At 45.8% G+C, this 23,100-nt stretch overlaps 1 protein-coding gene across 3 annotated transcripts in view; it reads right to left on the bottom strand.

Moving 5' to 3' along the window:
• The window catches only part of mid2 (midline 2), an 86,051-nt gene that overhangs the window by 28,963 nt on the left and 33,988 nt on the right, over positions 1-23,100 (bottom strand). For all 3 annotated transcript variants that reach the window (XM_084668990.1, XM_084668981.1, XM_084669000.1), the window contains exon 2: positions 13,310-14,130. In XM_084668990.1, coding sequence (XP_084525116.1) covers positions 13,310-14,074 — 765 coding nt within the window. In that variant the 5' untranslated portion in view covers positions 14,075-14,130. The remainder of the gene's footprint in view (positions 1-13,309; positions 14,131-23,100) is intronic.

The following is a 23,100-nucleotide window of genomic DNA, read 5'->3' as shown; positions in this document are numbered from 1 at the left end:
GCGAGAGAGGAAGAGAGAGAAAGACAGAGAGACGGAAATAAAGATAAAGGATGAATTGATTGGAATAAGAGAAGTAACAGTGCTTGCCGCTTGTTATTATTGGCGAATCAGAATGGGAGGGCCTTTCTGTCCCTGGCTGAATAGTGAGGCCATGAGGAAACAAATGCCTGTGAAGAGAATGGATAGAGGCGTCTGTCACATGTCTGTAGCGAGCTGCCCGACTGACCAACCGCCAGGGTCAGGGACAAGGCTTGGGTGGAACCTGTCATCTCCATGATAACGGTCACCGTGACGCTGACAGACCATCATGTAGCATTATGTCATCCCACTGGTGATCTCATCACGTTGGACACCCCAAGGTAGTATCCTTTTAGCTGCTTTGAAAACAGCATACAAGGTCAGAGTTCCCACTGACATTAAAGAGAGCAGGGGGGGGGGAGGCAACGGCTGTAGGGTCCTAGTCACTGTTGAGTCATCATCCTCTACTGGCCGAGGACTCTGAGAAACATGGCCATCTAAACATCGGGTACAGTACATGGCAGCAAGAAAAAGAGCGTGGGGAACAAACCTAATATTGTGAAATTCAATACTTGAAAGTCACACAACAAAAGAATGTGGTTTCTGAATATAAAGCCATGTTTATTTTAAAGGAAGAAACAACTAGCTGTTGTACTGCACTGCAGTCCCTGCTTAATAGGCTCACAATGTCCACTGCCTTTTTGGGACAAAACAGCAATAGCAGCAGAACAACAACAACAAACAGCTAACACAAAAAGGTCCCGTGGCTAGAAGAATCATACTTCAAAGCAAAGGGTTATTTTGGGGATCCTTCTCATTTTGGAGAAAGCCACAAAGCTGAAGATGTTTCACTATGAAGCAGATGTCTAAAAGAGCCTATTGAGTCAGCGGACGTGTCCGTAACCAGAGCCTTCTGGGAAATGTGGTTTTAACTGGGGATAATGTTCCATAGGACACATCTCCTGAGACCTGTCACAGTGCAGTGTGCGTAATGAACCAAGCACCATTCCTGTTACAGACCAAACCAGGGACAAATTAATGAGAGTTTTGGGAACAATTTGGTCCATCTATACTGGCCTGGTTTGCACCTGGTCTGGGGTCAGCTACAGAGAGAGGGATTTCTTGTCAGGTACTTCTAACTCTAGAACCATTCTGTGACTGCTTCAAGTACAGTCCTGGTAGTGCATCATGGTTCTCCACTACCTCTTTTTTCCGGAAGTTTATGTACAAATGACACTTCATCGAGCGATGCTGCATTCATATCCGCATATTACAATACTCACAATATTCCTTTGAATAATATGCAGTGTATGAAGTCTATATAACCTGTGAACACGCATAACGATATATAATGTTCACAGCATCGTGGACCTGGAGAAACCCCCCAGCAGACACCCGCTCCCTGGAGGTAGAGAGAGCAAGCGAGAGAGAGAAAGAGGTCGGAAGGAGTAAAGGACAAACGTCTGCCACGGCACTCGCGCTCTCCAGAGACAACTTAATCCCGCCTGGTTGTTTGACATGTATGCAAAGGCATCTGAAACGGCTCGGAATCCAATAATTCCCATACCAGCTACAGAAGGAGGATTAGAAGTGAGGAATTTCTCAATAGATTTGAGGAATTAATAATTTATCGTCACGGCTACTGCACAGCAGTAAGGCCGTCCGGAAGATTTGACATTTGGTTCATTTAAAAAAAGGGTCTTATAGGCCCCGGGCGTGCGGTTACCCTCTCATGGATTGGTTGGGGTCCTAAAGTGTTGTCTACATTTTAGATTAAAAAGGCAGGAGGCACTGAATGTTTTCCCATCCTCTTTTTCAGTCTCTACGTAACAATTTCACATCAGATTTACACATCCTGGTTAAATGGGATCGTAGGGGCAGTATCAAATCAAATGTATTTGTATAGCCCTTTTTACATGCAAGCATGTCACAGAGGGCTTCACATACGCCCATAGAACTGCCCCTCAACCAACCTAAACCCTCAAGGGTATGTATGTCACCCAAAGACATTCACAATAAGATCAACATGGTCAAAGAGATAAACAGTCATCAGACCTCTATTGTCCATAGATATAGGCTTGTCCTGTATGTTGCGGAACAGAGATGAGCTCTGCATCCAAACAGAAGGCTTACCCGGGATCCACCCTAATCAATCTTATGATTGGCTGGAAAAGGTTCAGCCTTATGGAGTGTTACCAGTCGATTCATCACCAGCCTTAGCCTCTGCAGAACATCGTATGTAGTTACAGGTCTTATGGTAGTTGTTGTCCCAGTGGGAATGCACCAATCTGCAGCCTTATTGATCCCATCCCCCTTCAAGGAGGATCATATTGGATAGCTGTGGGCCTGGTTTCCATGACTCCCCATTTGGAAATGCTACCATTATGTGCTAGCTGGCTCATGGGAAAACCAGTGTTATAACAAGACAACAGGCTCTGTATGGGATTTAATCCTGATGAATATCCCATGCAGTACCATCAACACAATGGATTATGTCAAAGGTTAAAGTCATTTTTATGAGATTGCATGGAATCGAAATCCCTCAATTTCACATGGAGGCTGTCGGCGACATAATAGAATTTCGAACACCGGCTGTTTGTCACTGTGTTTGGAAAGCAGCTTGCAGTGCTAGGCAAAAGTTGTTTGAATCTCGGCTTTCCGGTTTATACCCTGCCTTCACAAAACACAACATCGTCTTGTCATTTCAGAAGGCTTCAGGTTGACTAGCTGAAGACTGGCAGTGTCTGGCTCTCCTAGACTCTTCATGACAGCTGCAACATGAGCTTTCTCAACTGTCATTCCTGCAGCGATCTGTCACTCTGGTAGGGTTGTCATTTTAAACGGGTGTGACTTTTTCCCTTCTTTGTCTCTACCCATCTCCCCGATCATCCTTTTAAGATCAGAACGCCCCCCCAGGGACGTTTAATTTTTAAAAATAAATAGTAAAATATCTCGCACAGGTGCATGACTAAATATTTGGTTTACCTAATCTCGTTGGCACATCACCATTACCTAGTTAGGGTTAGGATTAAATCCATAGCATGCCTTTGGAACCCAGAATATTTTTGTACAACAATAAATACATGATCTTCTCAGTTTGTCTGCATTTCCCCCCCAGAGTACGGTCTGTCACATGTCATGATCAGTATTACATTTCTAATCCCTAAATCAAAATATTATATATATATATATTTAAAAAAGGATCAAGCAAAGTGAATCCCTCTTCTAAAATGAACGTGAGGTGAACTCATCCTCTGTGAGGGAGAGGAGTAAGACTTAAACATCTTCTATCACGTTAATCCACGCCATCCAGTGATCAGCTTCCGTCACAATCGCTTTATACAGAAACTTATTTGATGGAAATGGTTCCCAAGCTACCTCCAAACAAACAAGTTAAATGGCATCCATTTTGACAAGCATGGAAAATCTCAGAAAAACGCTGGCTGAATCGACTGAGACCAGACGCCAGTGAGAAAGGAGGGGGGGCAGGCTGTAAGTTCTGTTTGTGTAATACAATTACCCAGAAAAGCCTTCTGCGAATACCACTCAGACTACACGGATGTTTTAGGTCAGCATAAGTATTTTTGTCTCCTAAAAAGCCTAGTTTGTTAAAGGCTGTTTCAGTCTTGTGAATAATCCTGACTGGAAAAGGCCAAAGGCTGATGTCCTGCTTTAACTGTTCACCAAACTGACTCATTTCATCCATGAAAGCCCTCATTTGAATTGAAAGCCATCATCATTCATTACAACTCACAAATAGGTTTCATTCAGCTAGATTGATACATTGCTACACTCTGTCACTTGTACTAACTCTCTAATGAATTTAAATGCCATAGTTTCCATGTGAGGCTATAGAACTAATAGTTATTTCAGGTATTTGTTATTGCCCCAGTGACACACCCAGACTTCCTTGTGTCCCACATACTGTAGGTGTAGTGTAACAAAACACTGCAGAAAGCCAGGCTCTTCGGTGACCCACTGATGTAATCACCTAAGAATGCAGCTGTGGCAGTGTTGTCATTACTTTCTGTAAGTTTGACAAAGCTTGAACTCAAGGAAGGGAATGGAAGAAGGGAGAGAGGGAAAGAATTAAAGAAGGAGAGAGATGATGGGGAGAGACAAAGGGATGTAGGTGAGTGATAAAAAATGAGATGCTCACAGTTGCTCTATTTATAATTGTGCTTGCATGAAAACAGAACCGAAGCACAAGATTATAGCTTCTCATTTAATCAGTCCTGTCCTATGTACGACTTACTGCTGTATATTTATACAAGATAATTAATAAATTAGACATCAGTTGAATGTTTTAGTTAAAACTGCTGTGGTTTGGAAGCACTGAAACTGTGTTTCTCAGACTTTTATCTTGGTAATGCATATGTGCCAAAGACACTTACTTCCAATACATAAGACACGTAACTTCATAGAATATGCATGTGCACTCCACAAACATTACAAATATATAGGCTCTGTGTTCTGTTACATTCAACACTGCTTGTGGCCCTTTTCTCTCTGATAGTTTAGGATAAGTTAATATGCGACTTGTATGGTTTGAAAGGCAGACAAATGGAGAGAGAGAGTTGGTGTGAGAGAGAAAGAGAGACATAGAGGGAATGTGGATGGCTTGGAAGGGATACCATCTCTTTCCATGTAGAGAACTCACCCAGCACCAGTTTTAGGGAGTCATGTTGTTGCTATTGAGCCAACATCACCACTAATTCTTCCTTATTTCCTGTCCCACATTCTGCAAGCGTCATTACCTCACAGCGAAATTCGAAAATCCTCATAAATGTTACTTAACCATTCAAGCCATTCATGCACGAAATAAGTGACTGGACTACCGAGGCGGTATTTGGGGGGTGTCACAGTGTGGTGAGAATAAGGGGAGCCACTGTAAAGGGGATGTGGGTAGGTGTGTCTGGGGGCATGCCTTTTAAAAGCAGCACGGTGATGGGTCTTTCCTGCCAAATCACTCCCTTCTCACCTGCCTCTACTTCCTCCTCTCTCTCCTCCCTGCTATATTTCAATACCCAAAGTATAGCCAGACTTCTCTTTTGTCTCTTGTTCCCCGATTTCCTTCCACCATCCTCTCTTCCTACACTGTCCTTCCATGGCTATGCGTGATAACGTTTAAGAATGAGAGTTGGGATTTTTTTTACAGGGGGGTGAGTGAGGTGAAAAAGTAGTGCCCCACTTACAAGCGCACAGAAAACTGGCACTGGAAAACTGGCACTGCCAGAATCGCTTTACACCTGGGAGGTGTGGGGAGGCACACACACGCACACACACACACACACACACACACACACACACACACACACACACACACACACAGACCCATGCTGGGCACCTCTGGGATGTGTCACAGCACGGACACAGCACACAGCTCTCCCAGTCTACAGAACGTGCAAATCCAGTTTTTGACCCAAATCCCCTCCACTTTAACATTTATTAATCATTTATGTGAGAGCAAAGTTACACGCCATCAACTCAAATATGGATTCAGGTGTGGTGGGTTTGTAACTAGTCTCAGTATCATTCCTGGGATCACAAAGTGAAAACACGAATGTATGTGCTTGTCAACTACGATACTTTTGCTATATAGCTCGGCTTAATATCGTCCCATTTTGACCCTGGCTTTTATCGATGTTGCTACTGGAGAGCGTGAGTTCAGAAGTCAGCAGGAAGAACTGAGGAGAAACATCTTCTCCTCAGTCTCTTTCACCTGGGTGCTCTTCAGCTTCACTCAGAGCCCTGGAGCCTTCAGCTGCTGCTGCTGAGCTCAAGTGACCCCCACCTGCACCAGCCTGTACACGCACACACACACACACACACACACACACACACTACACACACACACACACACACACACTACACACAGACAGGCACACACACGCCCAGGTAGCGTGGAAGCTTTCAGGTCCAGGGCAGTCGCTTGGATGACAAAGTATCTCTATTAGCTCACAAAGCTGCTGTGTTCCAATCAAACACTGCCGCCTTCTTTGGAGGGATTAGTCTGTGTGATGTGCCCTGACCAGGCTGCCATGTGGGAGCATGAGAGGGGAGCTTAGCAGGGGCCCCGGGTAGGTTGGGGGGAGGTTGGTTGTGGGGGTGGTTCGAAGGTCAGGGCCGGGGCACCTGTGACTGGATTGAATGACGATGCAATGTTGAGAGACCTCAGTTTCCCACACTGTGTAATTACATTTTGGTGTCATGTCCATGTGTAAATATATATCATCCATTAACAACGTGAATGACAATTCGTATGAGAGATCATACCTGGATCCCAAATTTTTTATAACTTGAATGACTCTGGCTCTGGACCAACGGGCTGTCACTCCAAAACGCCAATCCCAATCCAGTCACTGGCTACACCAGTCAGACTTGAGCAATCTCAGAAATATTTTTATGGCTTTCAAAATGTGTTTGGACACTGGCCTATACTGACTATATTACTGCACAGCTGTAATGTATGTGTTTGTTGTCAATAGTTAACTTAAACTAGAATGAAAACCAATTTGCTGGAACTCTTTATTCAGCTTTTTCTCTCGCAAAAAGTGTCGGAGCTGTCTGCAAAAATGTGGGTCTGGGCTGTTCATATGTGCAACACCCTCTGTTCTAGCTCTGACATCCGTGTGCATCCTGATCTCTTCAGACAGCCTGACAGACTCAACATGCTCTTTGGTATGTGAAAAAGTTTGTTAGATACCCAGCTAACTGTAGCCTCAAAATCACATATCCTCCGGCAGTTCCCGCTTATATGCTCTTTTGATTCAATGAGACTTTGCAGGCACATACAGAAACAGACACACACACACACACACACACATCACAGGAAAGACTTCTGGACGCTGTCTCTCAACGCTTTAGTTACAGTACAGTGCCAGGAATAGTCACACACATTCCTTTCATTCCAGTCACTTAATGTCACTGCTCATTGTGGTACATGTCTGCCTCTGTGCCCAAATTCCTTCTAAAACGATGCTCTCTGACCTCGCTGCTAGGAAGAAAACTAGATGACGGTGACAAGAGTTCAGCAATGCCCAATGACGTGTTTTGTTAATGGGTCTGAAAAAAACAAAAAAACAACAAACAGCCCAAGCTTCGAGTCAGCTTGTGTCTGTGGTCGCTGCTCAACATGAGGGAGTGCGGCGCGGGGAAGGACTCTGGAATGAGAGATGTGTTATTACATTACGCTGACAGCCAAAGCGTTTTTATGACCACAGACAGTTACAAGCCTTCCATTGGGGGTCATCGACAGATAGAGGCCACGGATGGGAGGCTGGCTGTCTGGCGTCGGTCCAAGTGAAACAAGCCTGGGTATCATTAAAACCGCATGGGCCTCCCCTTAACAACTCTGCCACTCTTACAGCCCTTTGCAGTCTTCACCTCCACACCGCAGAGCCCCTCGCCTGCTTAGCTTCACCCATCCCTTCTCCTCCTGCTCCCCCCCCCCAGCCTCCTCCTATCTGTGCCCTGGCATCCCCTCCATCACCTCAGCTTATGAGGGCCGTGCCAGCCTCTCAGCCCCCTCCAGCCTCAACCCTGTCCTCCCTCCAGCCTTCATCAGGCCTGCAGGGTGAAAGAGCTCAGCCTGTGGCAGGCAGCCTGCTGTGTCATGGCCTCCTCCAACAGCTAATAGGTGACACTGCCGTTTGAAGCGTTCCTTAAAGAAACCTTTCCCTCTATCTCTCTTTCTTTCTCTTCCCTGTTGTCTGTGCTATAAAGTATGCATGAGCAGATGGCCTCTTCCTCCTCTTGCATTCTCAAAAGGGACAACAGCCTACAGACGACCTGAACTCCGTCACTCTCTCTTTGTCTCTATTCAGAGTCTAAAAGAGCAAGCCGGACGCTGGAACTTTAGTTTGGCAAATGCCAAACCATGGCCTGTGTCTGCATTCCTGTTACAGTGTGGTTTCTGGCAATATCCAGATTCTTGATTTTCCATCGCTTCAGTTTCTCCCCGTCCAGATGATAGTCCGACCCACTGTCTACCAGGGTGAAGCTTTAGTGACAGTGTGTGAGATATAGCAGGGGTTTGGGGAAATGGGAGACTCACAAAGGGGGAATGTTGCAGTACATCCATCCAGAACAGCTGTGAGGTTTGGAATGCCTACAGGTCTGGGAGCAGAAAATGAAAAAAATGAAATGGAAACAAACTATTTTAAACTTGAACACGAACAAAGATTGAATAACCAGCTCAGGCGTTCCGCTTTCTGGAGAATGTGAAACTTGGATGAAGGCGCATCCGTTTCTAGAAATTCTAGCTCTGTGAGTGTGTTCGTGTGTGTGTGTGTGTGTGTGTGTGTTTGTGTGTCAGAGCGCAGACGTGCAGACCCTCTCACACTCGGGTGAGCGGGTCAGCTGTCTCTCCCAGGGGAGACGGTGTTCCTGGCGGCCAGACAACAGGACGCTGCATCCGTCAACCTCCCTCAGACAGGACTGTGTGTGTGGGTGTGTGTGTACAGTGTGTGTGTGTACAGTGTGTGTGTTTGCCCAAGTGGGTCAAGGTATTCAGAACTGGGGACAGTCAGTGACATTCCAGCCCTGGTATAAGAATGCAGGGTATTTGCTTGTTATTTTTTATAAGCAACAAAGGATATCTGACCAAAGCCACCTGGAGATGGGAATAATCTAATTTTGTTAGATATTGTAGAGCCAAGAATAGAAATGACAAGATTGAAAATCATTGGGTTTCATCAAGCCCCCGTCCATGTTTAATCCCTTGGGAATGCTGAAATGTAATTCCCAGAGAACCACTTGCAAGACTGTGGAGATTGCATATGTCATCAATTTCGCGACACCAACATTATCTGTTCGTCTGATGAGGTTCAGATTAATATTGGATTTGAGAAAGGGGTCAGAGAATTGCATACACAACAAATATGAAGGCAGGTGACTTGCATCGCAATAAGGCCAGAAAACAACAACAGCGCAGCATCCATAAAACACTCAAGAAACACACAATCCCTTTTCTAAAAGAAGGTATTGATGGGAAGGTGATCAAATGCATGTCCAGAAGTCTGTGTGTAAACCTACACCAGGTGCATTATGGAGAGCTGTGGACACAGCTGGAGATTCATCCCTCTTGTTTCTCTGGGAAGATAAGACCCGCTCTGTAATGTTTATGTGCCATCTATAGCCTTTTACAGATTCAAGTCTAAGGCAGAGCTTTAGCCACACACACTATAATTCAAAGGTGAGATGCACGTGTGTTCTTTCCCCTCCTTGATGACTTCAGATAGCAGATAACTGCCAAGCTCTTAAAAGCCTCTTCAGCTCCTTCCAGCATGAATTGTGTATGGGGGAACACAGGAGCCTGGGAAGGATTTGATAACATGCCCCATCTATGATAACCTGTCACGACATCTTCTTGGACTCCATGCATCATAGATTATGTGCACACACGCACAATTTTACACTACGCACTCCTCACACACACTGCTTGTAGCCTGGATGGGGCTGGGGGCAGCACTAAATGGGCTCTCCAGGAGGTGTTTTATGTACCCCCCACCCCCCCCCCCCCACCCCCCCCCCCCACCCCCCCCCCCCCGTGGCATGGGATGAGATGGATATGAAAAAAATCACTTTTCACACGTCAGCTTAGATCCTATCTCCTCAACACATGCTTGCCAGTACAGTACAATGGCTGGTGTATTCCCCTTCGCTGCCTACGGTGCAGTAAGCTGTTCCACAGCCCAGAGAGCTGTTCCACAGACTGCAGTGAGTGCATGCAGTGTCTTTAACTACAACAAGTTGGTCTGGCTGTGGGCCGAGGAAGAGAGAGAGCAAGAGAGAGAGAGAGAAAGAGAGAGAGAGAGAGAGAGAGAGAGAGAGAGAGAGAGAGAGAGAGAGAGAGAGAGAGAGAGAGAGAGAGAGAGAGAGAGAGAGGAGGGATGGAAAGAAAAGGGAGGACGGGAGAGAGAAGCAGAGGGAAGGAAAGAGGGGGAGACAGATCAGAGCCTATTAACTTCTTGACACCGCAACCTTGCAGTTTCCTCTTGAAATTGCAGGAATAATTGTGGTGTTTAGGAAACATTCCGGAGCCTCCTACAATTACGCTGTAAACACAGCAGAAAGGAACCGAGGAGTCAGCACTATGGGATGTCATATCACAGAGAGCATATAGATGGCTTACTTAAGGAGCTTAGAGTAAGTGGGGGAGAGTAGGGGAGAGAGAGGGAGAGATATGGGGGGAGGCAGCATCCAGTACAGGACCCAAAGTGAAGGAAAGCTGGAGTGTAAAAGGGAAGGTTGAAAAACAGTGAGAGGGGGGTGGGATAGTAAAAATGATGGAAAGAAGAAGAAGTTGGGCAGAGTGGTGAAGAACGAATTAAAAAGAGAGAGAGTGCCAACGGGAAAGGGAGACAGCGATGGAAATTAAGGGGAGGATGTGTCATCAGCACAGACTGCTGTGACTAGCATCCTCCAAAGAAGCAACTAATCCCTAAATCACTAACTTTTTTTCAAATTGTATATCCCTGACTCCCTGTTGTAAACACATTACATAATCTGACATGTGCCACAGGAAATATTGACAGTGAAACACACACACAAACACACACTACCCCATTGGTCACATCTGAGCAAGTCAGTCACAGGATCAATTGCGGAGAAAGAGAGCAAGCACATTGGTGGCCATGTGACCCAACACCACCAAAAATGCGGATTCATCCATGGGTCTTTGTTTGTAGTGGCACTTTGAAGCTCAGCGTGTTTGCAAAGAAGCGGTCCAGAAGATAAGGGCTTTACAAAGACGGCTGCTCATTATTGTTTGATGAAAGATAATGCAGATGAACCCAGGCTTTGCAAGTCACTGCCCCTCAATCAATTAGCCGAGTGCTAACATGTGGCCATCTGCCACTGTGAGACAGAAAGCACCATAGATCAGTCTGGGGCTACTGTCTCAAACTGTGGCAAGGTCCTCTTAAATAGTGGGAAGATTTTGAACCGTCTAAACTACAGTATCTGTGATAACTGTACCATTATAACTAGCAGTGGTCATTATTGTTAGGTTTAACAAAATGGCAACAATGTATGAGGGATTTCAGCTGGGGATATTCATATTTCAATCCTTATTTTAATTGAGGAGAGCTGCAAGCTCAAATCTGTAATCTATTTTGCCTACTTAGCCTCCAGCAGACAAAGCAAACCGAATAACATGCAAGGAAAGGTTGTAGGGGGGTCAAACTCGTCATCTCAGTGAATTAGTGAGCATTAGCATTGGGTGAAATGGCCATAGGTCTTCCAAAACAACAGTACATCCTTCTCCAAAACAACACACGGGTTATTTTTCCATCGGTGCCAGAAGGAAGATTAAAAGTTTGCGATGCTGAAAGAGAAACAGTGGCGCTGGGCGCCGGGGGGCTTGGCGACGGCGTTGGGTTCCCTCCCCAGGCTGGGGGATTGGGAGTTCAAAGTGTTCAAAGCCTCGGCCAGGGACACATTCAAATGAGCTCTGGCCACACACGCTCGCTCCACTTCGAGAGAGAGACCAAGAGAGTTGTAAAAGAGATATGTGGGTACACATGACGATATAAGGCCTGTACCTGTTCATCCAAGTGGAGACACTAAAAGAAACAGCGCATGTAATTAGCATGTTCCTAAGGCCCTACGGTTGTTATACTCAGCAATGCAGACAAACTTATCATCGTGAAGTTTGTGCGTCGTCTGATTTTGTCCAGATACTTTGCTAGATGCTTCTCCCAAACCTTAAAATGTCACTAAAAAGCCAAATGCATAAACGGAATAGGATTACAAGTAGGCTGTTTAAATTGTGGTGGCTATGCATTTGATCGTGTCTCTGGAGGACCTTATTGTGATTCCAGTATCGTCATATGGGATAGAGCCCTGGGACCCATGAGGTGGAACTTTCTCAGGTATCGACTTCCCTCTCTCTCTGTGTATGACACACAATACCATTCATTTAACACACAATTGAGCGGGGTTCAGGCTGCTGGCATTTGGCACAAAGGCCAGAGAGGACTACGTGGGGGTGGCGGGGTGGGGTGACACACACAAACACACACACAGACACACACACACAAACACACACAATCAGCGGAATGTCCTTGATGTGGGAATTTCTGAACAATAGGGTTATGGAACCTAAGCGATCACAAACACACTATTAAAGGGCAACAATCTAATACTATGACATCCAGGCCCCACTTTTCTGAGTACGCATAGAGCATCTGAACTTTGAAGCTATGTCAATGAGAAGCCCCGAACCCTTCATGCCACCTGTGTCTTTGACCCAACTCGTCATTGAAACCTGACCTGACAAGATTTTTTCCAAATAATAGGCATCTAACCTCTCCGAAACTATGAGCCCATCCCAGAAACAAGATAGCTACAACAAGTCCTGGTTCTATCTATCACAATTGAATGATCAAACTATAGAAAAATGTACCTTCCAATAGAATTCTGCTCTCACTCTTTACAACTACACATGCATGCCCTGGGACAGGCTGTGACTACTACAAACACCAGTGAAAAAGGGCATTGGCTCGGGCTGGAGAACAACTTTGGTCTTTAGCGATTGTAAGAGCATGTGTGTGTGTGTGTGTGTGTGTGTGCGCGCGCTAGCATTAGCAAGACCCCCCCAAAACACCCTGATTCAGCGGTCCGTGTTTTTGTAACGGGTCAGCACAGCACTGCCTCCATTCTGGTTCCACACTGAACGGCTTTAAAGAATGCAGACTCATCTAGTATTATAATGACTCTCTCTATCACTCCTCCTGTTGAAAGAGACAGCTGGGCTGAGGGTAGGAGACAGGAGGAGGCTGTTGTGTTGACAGGTATGACATAATAACCTGACAACTATAATGGAAGAAAAGAAAAAAAGCTTTGTATATGAAAATGGAGTGGTTTGAAATGATCTAAATGGGTTGTGCCATGCAGACGTACAGACAGCGCGCGCGAGAGAGAGAAAGAGAGCGAGAGAGAGGCCTTATCTTAGACGTTAATGATGTCATCGTTTATCTGCCCTTTCATCTGCCCTATCTAGGAAACACCCTTCAATCCGTTGTAGCTTTCATGACTGAAAAGCATTTGGAATTCAAGAAGCTTTGATTTTACCACCCTGTGGCGAACTCTGGCTTACCTGGCCGCCCATCGGATTTAGCTGCAAATCAAAGACAATATTTCTTGAACTGGGTTGTTTGTGTGCGAGAGTGATTCAAAGTCTAAAAAGATGAAAGAGAGGGAGAGAGAGAGCAAGGGGGACCATCCCTCTCGTTTCTAAGGTGAAGGCTTCCCTTCCCGTTTTCCCGGGGCCCAGGCGAGGTCTCACCTTGAGCTTGTCGAAGCGCTCGCTCAGCGACGACACCTGGTGGTCCCGGTGGCGGCCCACCAGCTTGCACAGGGCGCAGATCAGCTGGTCGTCCACCATGCAGTACATGTTGACCTTCTCGTTCTCGTGCTCCAGGCAGGTGAGCCCGCGCAGGTGGGCATCTGCCACCGGCTCCACCAGCCGGTGGCTGGTAAAGGGCTTCTTGTTGGGGTGCGTGGCGCGCAGACAGCGGTCGCAGTACGACACCTCGCACGTCACGCACGTCTTGACCGCCTCGCGCGGCGGGTCCTGCTCGCAGAACTGGCAGCTGATGCGGTCCAGCGACATGGCGGAGGCCGGGCTGCCGCGGGCGCTGCCGCTACCGCTGGTGGTGGAAATCCCGCCGGTGGTGATGGTGTTGTTGCCGCCGAGGCCGATCCCGAGGCCGGTGCCGTGCGTGCCGTAGGGGCGCGGGTGGAGGCGGCGGCTCTCCGTGGGCGAGTTGGGGCCGCTAAGCGAGGCCTTCTGGAAGCGGTCGATGATGTTCTGCAGGGTCACATTGCGCTTGAGGCCCTCCAGGCCGCGGTGGTTCAGCGTGATGACGTAGCGACAGGTGGGGCACTGGAAGGCGGAGATGGACTCAAGGGGCTTGCTGGTAGAGCAGTGGGACACCAGGATGCGATGGGCGCAGTTGAAACACAGGCTGTGGGCGCAGGGCAAGAGTAGTGGGTCTTCGAACAACTCCAGGCAGATTGGGCAGGTCAGCTCAGACTCCAGTGTTTCCATCTTCAGTTGAACCCGTCCAGAGATGACATCAAATCCCACGAGAGCTGGTCAGTCACCTGACAGGGGGGAAGGGGAACAGATGACAGGAAGAGGAGTTAGCAAGGGGTGGAATAAGGGCACAGACTTAACAGAGTTGAGATGTGACGCATGGAAATGTTCTCGTGAGACATGAATAAATATCCAAGTTTTGAGTTTTGAGTCAACACTCAAAAATGCTGGTTGATAATGAGTTGACTATGTAAACAAACCCTCTGAAGTGATTGCCAATCAAGTTTCAACAGAGTTGTGTGGCCAATTGTGAGATAACATGGTGCTATTCCAAAAAATGGAGCCCGATGGGTAAAATCACCCCAAATCCAGAGAGACAGGAGTCTGTGCCCTGAGATGTGGGCTGAGTCGGATCAGGGCAGCGTCTCTGCTCAGCATCTCTGCTCAGCGCCCGGCACAGTCATGGCAGTGTTATGCCTGGCACTCTGCCAGTCATGCCAGCCCCGACCAGCCCCCCTCTCCGCCAGTCCTCGCACTGTTGCCTGACGGACCATAACAAATCCCATCCCTTGAGTTCCCTTCAACTCGGGTAGAATGAGGGGAGACAGAGAGAAGCAGAAAGTCAGAGACAAATACAAGCTAAGAGAGACTAAGCATGAGCGAGAGAGGAAAAGAGGCCTGAGAAGAGAGGGAGGGAGGATTCAGCGCAGGACGAAGAGAGACCGGAAAACAGGCAAGAAGAAAGATCACAGGTAAAAAAAAAGGTCTCTCCATCTTCCAAAACGCTTCACATAAATCTTTTACCTCTCATTAATATTTGACCACTCAATAGCTACCACAGTCCCTGATTTCATACACTGCTGGCCAGGTGGTAATAATGTACGTCTTCATTGATGGCTCTCACTAGCTTCTCCATGTGATGGGCACCAATCACCTCAATCTGGCTAGCTTAGGTCAGCTCAGGTCTCCCTTTTCCTTTTCAAAACTCGGCTCCCCCTCTCATGGACCATAACGTCATCTCCCCCCCCCCCTACCAACCAGCTTTGGGCGACCTTCCATTGACCTGCCGTCCAAACAGCCTGGTGGTTTACAACCGTTTAACAACACGGTCCCTTAGGTGGCCTCCGACCAACAGAAATTGAGACGCACTCCATAAAACCCAGGCATGGGTTGTGAAGCCTGATTCATAGTCTCACTACCCCACTCCAAATCTAAACAATGCGAGCAGCATGACAAGAGCACATTAAGACTGATGACCCCCGATAATGCAATTTCATTACTAGGTTCTCATTGTACCATGAAGAGATCTCATCTCCAGTCTCGCGTGCCCTGTGTGACCTTTCTACTGATCGGACCAAGGCGCTCTCGTCTCCAGTTTAAAGATTTTCTTGGCTTTGAAGTGCTCCGCTGGAAAACGGTTCATCTGTGTTAAGTCCTGTGAAACGTGTTGGAATTACGTCCAAAGGACTTATCCCACGGTGTGTGGGTCTGGTGGTTTTCAAAACACACAAAACACTGTTACTATTTCGATTGTAGTTTATGCTTTTGATTGCAATTGATTAGACTCTCTGTCCAGAGTGATATTCCCTGTTGAGACCACCTGGCCATCTTGTGCTAAACATCTCAGCAAATGTAGATGCCTTTAGTGAGATAATTTAGGTGTAGGCTAACTGCTTGGGATGGAAGTGAAAAATGTATGTATGAACGATGGATGAAAAACACATTTTATATACAGTATATTTTATATTCAGTATATATATACCAAAGTTGGAGCCAATCATATTATGTTGATAAGTCAGAGTAACATTTTGCATTTCATCTCAACAATAGATCCCTCCTTCACTTGAAACTCTCTGACCAGGCTTATTTCATTGTCATTTGGCTCTTGCTGAAATAAGACAGATTGTTTTCTTACAATAGCCCATAGCTAATGTGTTCAGTGACTAATTTGGCAGAAATCTTTTCTCAAGATTGCTCAACAGTACTGGTGATGTGTTGAGATCATAGTCCACAGCAACAGCCTCATTATGCTTTCACCATGTCACTGAAGGGAATAACTAAGCACAGCTCCACTTAGTGGCAAATCAGCTTTATGAAACAGCCTTGATACATGGTCAAAATACATGATATGAGGACACACACACACACACATGACCCAAACGCATGCACACAAGGGAGAGCAGGCGCACTCTTATGCAAAGCTGAACACCCACACACAGGCAAACCTGCGCACACTTGCAAGAACGCGTCCTTAATCTGAAGTTCTTATTAAGGTGAAGTGGTCAACACAGCAGACAAACAGCATCTGCTAGTGCCAGTCCGCTGATGGAAGCGAGCACTCAGCTCCAAGGAGCCACTCGCTTTCATCTTTTCTTATGTTGATTACAGTGGGACTCATCCATTTGTAGTCGCGCCTCTCGGAAAAATCTGATGAAGAAAATAAATGAATATTATGGATGAGTCATCGGTTTGTTTTTTGGAACAAGCGAGGGCTCACTTCAACCGTGCGTCCTAATCCTCTTAGAGGCTGTGGCATGCTTTCTTGTTTCTTTTTCTTCGGGGGTTTTCAGTACAGCCAACATGTATGCTTGTTTATATGGGACTGCTTTAAACAGCTGTCAAGTAGTCTAGACGAGACTTGAGAAAGGCACTCGACGTGACATGTATTGGCCTGGACGTTAATGAATTCTATTCCCAGTACAGGATTGCCAACAAGATGTGAGGCTTAAAAATAGATACATGTTGATGCTTATTCTATGTCTTTTGTTTTCACACAGTATCTCTCTTTGTTTCTTTATTCAAACAGGGAGAAAGTTTCCCTCTGGGGACTTGTGTACTCATGGTGCCAGTGTAGGGGTTTCAGACAAAGCATGCGTCACAACAGAACATGGCATTCTGGGAACAATGATAATTAGCCTTGTCTAAACAATGGGGACAATTCGGTAGTAAAAAGTAAAGCCCTTCCTTGAGTACTATTTATAGGGTTGAACGTCAGCAATTAGCACTTGAAGGATACTTCAATGACGTTAAGTTTCAAGAACAAGCTACATTTAACCGCAGCATCGAAAGTTGACTTCTGAATAAGTTTTGGGTTGAGTAATCCAATATTCTCAAAAACATACAAAGTCCTGCTTCAAGAATGAATCCTTGACAAATCTAGGTCTATTCAGCTACTTCTCTGCATTCCTAAAATAGTCTTCACTTAGAACTATCAGGACTATCAGTAATTCATTTTTCCCCACCTACATATCAGCAAAGTGATATTATGTCTTAAGCCCACTTCAGACACAGTGGACTGTATGGGAGGACACAGGCCTTAAAAGCCCTTGCACTCGTACTGAACACAGAACCATTCAATTATTCCCTGGCGTGAGAGAGTGGGCTGTGCTGGTGCTGTCAAGTACTAGTGTGTGTGTGAATACATGTGTGAAGGTATGAGTGTGTGTGTGTGTGTGTGTGGAGTGCAGTTGCGTGGATTGCAGATACGCATTAGCGCATGTGCCTGTGTGTGAGTAAGAGAGAGAGTGTTGTGAGTGTGTGAGAGTGCAGATGCATTAGTGAGTGTGTGTAAGAAGACCATACAAGTGAGTGTGTCTCAGTGTGTGTGTGTGTGTGTGTGTGTCTCAGTGTGTGTGTGTGTGTGTGTGTGTGTGTGTGTGTGGGGTGGGTGGGTGAAGTTCCTGACGTCTGGCCCAAATGGTGGGTGGGATCTACAGGTCATGGACACAACACTCCCGATACGCATCTCACTGTGGCCGTTCATCTCCTCTCAGGGGGAGTGCAGCTGTCGGGGTGGCCTGTCCCTGGACCTGAGAGCCATTACACCCCCTCCAAATGGGGAAGAAGCACCCTGGGATAGAGGGCAAGCTTCCAGCTAGTGCAAGACGCCTGGGTGCCACTTGAGGGGCAGAAAGGTTGTGCCTTTCATTATGTGAGAGACTACGGTTGGATAAAACCGGAAGCTGCAGGACTGGTGCAAAACATGTTTCATTTATGAGAGATTTTTTTCTCGGGGAGAACACCATTGGAGTCGATTCTTCATGGTGTCCAATGACACGTGTGTTTTTTTACATGAGTTATGCCTTATGAGTTATTCAAATTGTTAGAATTGTTCTTTTTTCGTCACACACGGACAGGTTGATAGATTGTTGTTGGATAACAGGCAACTCTTCACGAGTTGTCTGCAGTGGGTGAAATGATTAGCTGGCGCCTTTTACTTATCTACATTTCGTCCTCCTGTAGTGAAAGGCCTTATTATCACGAATGAGCTTGTGAGACTGGGCTGATTCTTTCAAGGACTCTGCTGAACCAGACATGCTGCCACGGCGTCAGGTGGGAGACGGATATATCCTTCCACAGTGTGACTGACAGCTTTCCTGACACCTGGGCTCCCTCCGGGCTCGAATCATGTGTTCGACGCCCACCGCAGGCATGTCACAGGAGGGGGCTTGGGGAACCCGGAGCGCAGCACTTCACCTCAGTGGGGGGGTCTCCCTCCTCAGGAGCATCCACACACAGCTTCATCTGGACTTGTGGAACATCTACCACTGGGAAGGGAACTTGAGTCATAATGATGAGAGCTACTGTTGATCCACGTCCCCTGTTTGCCAGGCCAGAACATGTTACAACCAGTGGAAGTCTTTAAGGTGATCATGGAAGTTCAAAGTACTATTGGAACTATCTCATGACAAGTACCTTTCTTCACCTATTTTCAATATCCAGTTTGGAAAGAGTGTCTGAACAGGTACTTGAGTGGATAGATTTCAACTCCATCTAATGTGGCTGAATGTCTCAATGGCTCACGTCTTGTTTAACACTAATAGACAGTACGTCGGTGCTAAGCCAAAACTGTTGTGAACTGGTGAGAACAAAAGGTTGCGGACATTAATTACTAATTACTGGATTGTGCTACTACCCATCTCATGCGGAACAACAACACAATACTAATTAAATAAACGTCTGAAGGCAAATAGAGCTGGCGTAATTGAGGCCTGTTCTGTTGGGTTAATGGGCTGCGATGAGGTTCAGGATGGCAGCTTCATTTTTCCATCCCTAAGGAATCATCATGGCTTTGCTGAAAAAAACAGTGCTCATTCATCGATGCACATCGTTAACAGTTAGCTAATGTACAGGACATTAGAATTGTATCAATCTCCAGGGGTAAACTTTAGTGTTATAGGAACAGAGGTAACAACAAAATATCCAAAATTCTGAATTGTAATCTACAGTATTGATTTAACATAGCCCCTTGACATACCTAGTAAGTGCAAACACGAGTAAGGGGTGCAAAACAGTAGTTTCAGCCATTGGAAGTAACACTGGATGGTCCATAACCACTTGTTGGTTGGGTAGTAACCAGCAGAACCACAAACATGGTCTTGTTTTCCTAATGGCCACTGGAGGGTATCCACAGAAAACTAGAAAAGATACATTGTTGAAATTCCAGAGGTGAAGTTTTGATCACATAAGGGCGCGTGAAAGGGGTGCATTCTTAAAGGGAACAGTCATTTCAATGTGCAGGGAGCCAATCCCCGCAGGCATAAGAGATGTGTCTGTACCATGTTGAGTTTAGCCAGACACCTCTGGGTTTTCTTCTGTGGTTGCAGTAGTAAGGAAATGTTGGCCCTCAAAATGAGTGCCAATCAACCGGCAAAGCCGCACAACCATGGGCTACTTCTAATTATATAGAACGAGACCTGGTTGCTCATGGAACCTGTCGTGTTCCATTTCCTGCCTTCACCAGGAAATGACCAAGAATCCGTTAGCAGTTGTTTGAGAACACAGAAAAAAAAAACAACAACCTCGTAAAAACACACAGGATTTCTGGCTTCGGTTTCTTTTTCCAGCCCCCACCCCTATTTCCTCTCTCAACCCTTCTCTGTTCTGCGCTGGCTGGTTTAATCAAACATGAGATTTCTATTCATAGAATGTAAACAGTAATGTGGCCAGGCGTTTCCATTTCACATGGGGTGCCATTTCCACAGCAGCAGACCAGGCTCTTCCAGAGGGCCTTAACCCGTTCACATACTACTCCATCCTAAAACAAGTCGGTTGCATAACGTAGCTTTGGATGTGTGTTAAGACACCCTCACCCCTTACAAAAACAAGTCAATCATTTTGTCGTCATCCCATGGTGACTGACCCAGGACCAGGATCTAAAGGCAGCTTCCTGTCACTGGTGGATGGAGGTCCACCGTACTCTCTCTGCTCAGGCGTCTTACTCAAAGCAGTAAGCAGTTCTTATCCAATAACACACTGTTACTGCTGAAGCCAACGGTGTTCGCACTCCGAAGCTAATACCGTCAAACGGTGTTGTCGGTCCCCTCTAATGCTCTTAGTGTGTAAGTATGTAAGTGTCTTATCGCTCCTCAACACCCTGTGTGTCCCCCCTGTAACCTACCCCCCCCCCCCCCCCAGCCTCAACCAACACTGCCTCTATTATGAATGTGCATTTGCTTAGGTGAGAACCAAACCCCCTGGAAAGACATTCAGCGCAGAAGCTCATGAGATATTTAGCTGAGCTTGTGGAGGAGCGTGTTGAAGGGGGGAGAGTGAAGGAGAGGCCCAGGGTCTAAGCTGCTTAGTGTGGAACCACGTTGGCCCTGATGCAGACTTTTGACCCAGGATGTGCTTTTCCGTCACTCCAGCCTCCATTGGGGAGGCCCTGATTGGATGTACTGTAGGGCACCAGAAATACTGCTCGTGCATTTTACAGGGCCACAATGCTTGTAAATGGACCTGTATATTCTCTGAGATCTGAAGATATCCAAACCCTCAACAGCACACCAATTTAGGCGTTGTTTTGATATTAGTTAAATCTGCAAATGGTTAGCTTGCTAACTATTTAAAAATGCATTACACGATAGAGAAGACGGTAATATGCTCTCTGTGGGATGGACCAGTTCCACACGTTGTAGTGACAGCCGTCCTCAAAAAGGTCCAGTTTGACGGTGTGTGACAGCTTTCTAGTTGAGCCTTGCTGCATTTGTGGATAGGGTTAGGGTTAATTAACAGAATGTGATTGAGCAGCTTTCATTTTCTTGGTATAACAATCTGTTCTTAAATGGAGAGACGATTTGACAAGTGCCACTGGTTTTAAAAGCAAACCGTTTCTACTGCTGGATAACCTTGACAGCTGACAGAGGAGAATGAGATTGCCTTCCGATAAAAGTTTTCAAACTCTGAATCTGAAAATCAGAACAGTACCATTCTCACAGATTTGTAATTAAAACTGAAATACCACGCAACCACTGGATTGTGGATTAAAAACAAATTGCATAGGCAGGAGGAACTAATTTTCTCTTATCTCACAGCAGTACACACATTCTAAGTTGGATGGGAATCCATCTTACTATACATGCATGTAAATAAAAAGCGGTGATTGTGGTTTATGTAATAGCTTACCTTTAGCTTGAATTCCTATAAGTATGCTAATTTTGTGCAGGCCCCTTTGAAAAATCTATGCGCTGAATAAACTCAAGTATGATTGTCTGTATTGGGAATCTTTCAGTGGGAATCTGTACTTGCATAGTGGCCAAGAAAACAATCTGCTGCCCATTGTGAGCAAAGTGACAAAACAATCATTTAGAAAGCTTGAAGGATTAAATAAACACAAGTGAATGCAAAACATTCATATGCCACTGTGTCAAATGAAAGTGCCGTAAAAAATATTTAATTAAAAATAAACTTACATCTCAACAGTAGGAGCAAGGTTTCTGCCAAAAGGTTGTTTTTGTGTGTGTGTGTGCATCTGTGAAGAACGATTCAATCTCCTAGAAACCCGCCAACTAGCAAAAATATGTTATCTGCTTGACATAAAAAGCTATTACAGATGAAAGAGATGTCAGATGTTTGAAGCTGAATCATCCACATCTTTACCCCATCAAAGAAGATGACTCATTTTGGTAAACAGCTCTCAATATATATCGTTTTCTTTAGAAAGTGGAAGATGACAAAGAAAAAGGTAGATGCATTTTTTAAAGCAGTAACGACTTCAGATTTCCACCTGTACCATGGCAGGGGTGTGCTTGACAGGTGGTCAGGCAACATGGGACAAGATCATGCATCGTCTGACATGCAGGACTGGGGTGAACAGTTGACGGCCTCAGTGTGTGTTCACATCTATGAGGTGAGGGAACGCTGAACATGGCAGCTTCGCGCTTCCCAGTGCTTGGTGAGGATTGGTGAGTCCAAGCCAGCTACTGCCCGCTAGGGCCGTGCGGTCAGGAGAACAACTTCTGAGGCGACTCGGTGGCCTTATGAATAAACTAACAGCAGTGGTGTTACAAGGCCACTCCACCATTCAGCAGGTGAGTTTCAGCTAAACGGAGGGAGACATTGTCTCTGAACTCTTGGGCAGTGGTTTCAGTCCACTCACTGTCTCACACTCTAGAAAGTCATGCGTCTCTATTTATAAACCTGTGTAATGTTTGGCATTTCCTGTGGATGGGGAAACCATTGTTTTCCTTGGCAGGTCTTTGATTTCCTAAGCTGATTCTATTTGCTGAAATGTCAGGCATTTGCTGCTTTCACGTGTCAAATTCCTTTTTTTCATCACGCACAGGACCTATGATATTTGTAAGTTTGCTCTTTTAAGAGGTGCGAAAAGATTGTTGTCAGCACTTAAAGACGCTCAGGTCTAAGGAGCATGAGCTTAGAGTAAGTGGTTTAGGAAAGAGCCATTTGAACAGGGTGTTAATGCTTCTCATCCTCAATGAATTATAGATGAGAAACTTTCACTGCATCTCTGACCGCTCCAAGATTCTTGAATATTCCCTTCAAAGCTCTGTTATCCATGAAATAAAACACAGTTTAGCTGGGACACAATCTGACAACAAGCTTTTAGGTTATGTCTCACCTCGCTAGTTATGTAAACACTAGTCGTCAATATCTCCATAGGAAGACTACCAATATGACTTTTGTGAATATGTATAATACCTTTTGTATTGATATTGAATGTTCACTTTGAAACTGAAAAAGGTCTGTCCAAATGTACTGCAGTTTGAGGCACGTTCACAATTAATCTACGCCTCATGTCA

This window comes from Hypomesus nipponensis, chromosome 1, assembly GCF_054491055.1.
Source record: "Hypomesus nipponensis isolate SF chromosome 1, ASM5449105v1, whole genome shotgun sequence".
In the NCBI taxonomy this organism is placed as follows: domain Eukaryota; kingdom Metazoa; phylum Chordata; class Actinopteri; order Osmeriformes; family Osmeridae; genus Hypomesus; species Hypomesus nipponensis.
The sequence above is the reverse complement of the archived record's forward strand: the minus strand, read 5'-3'. Positions and strand labels throughout refer to the sequence as shown.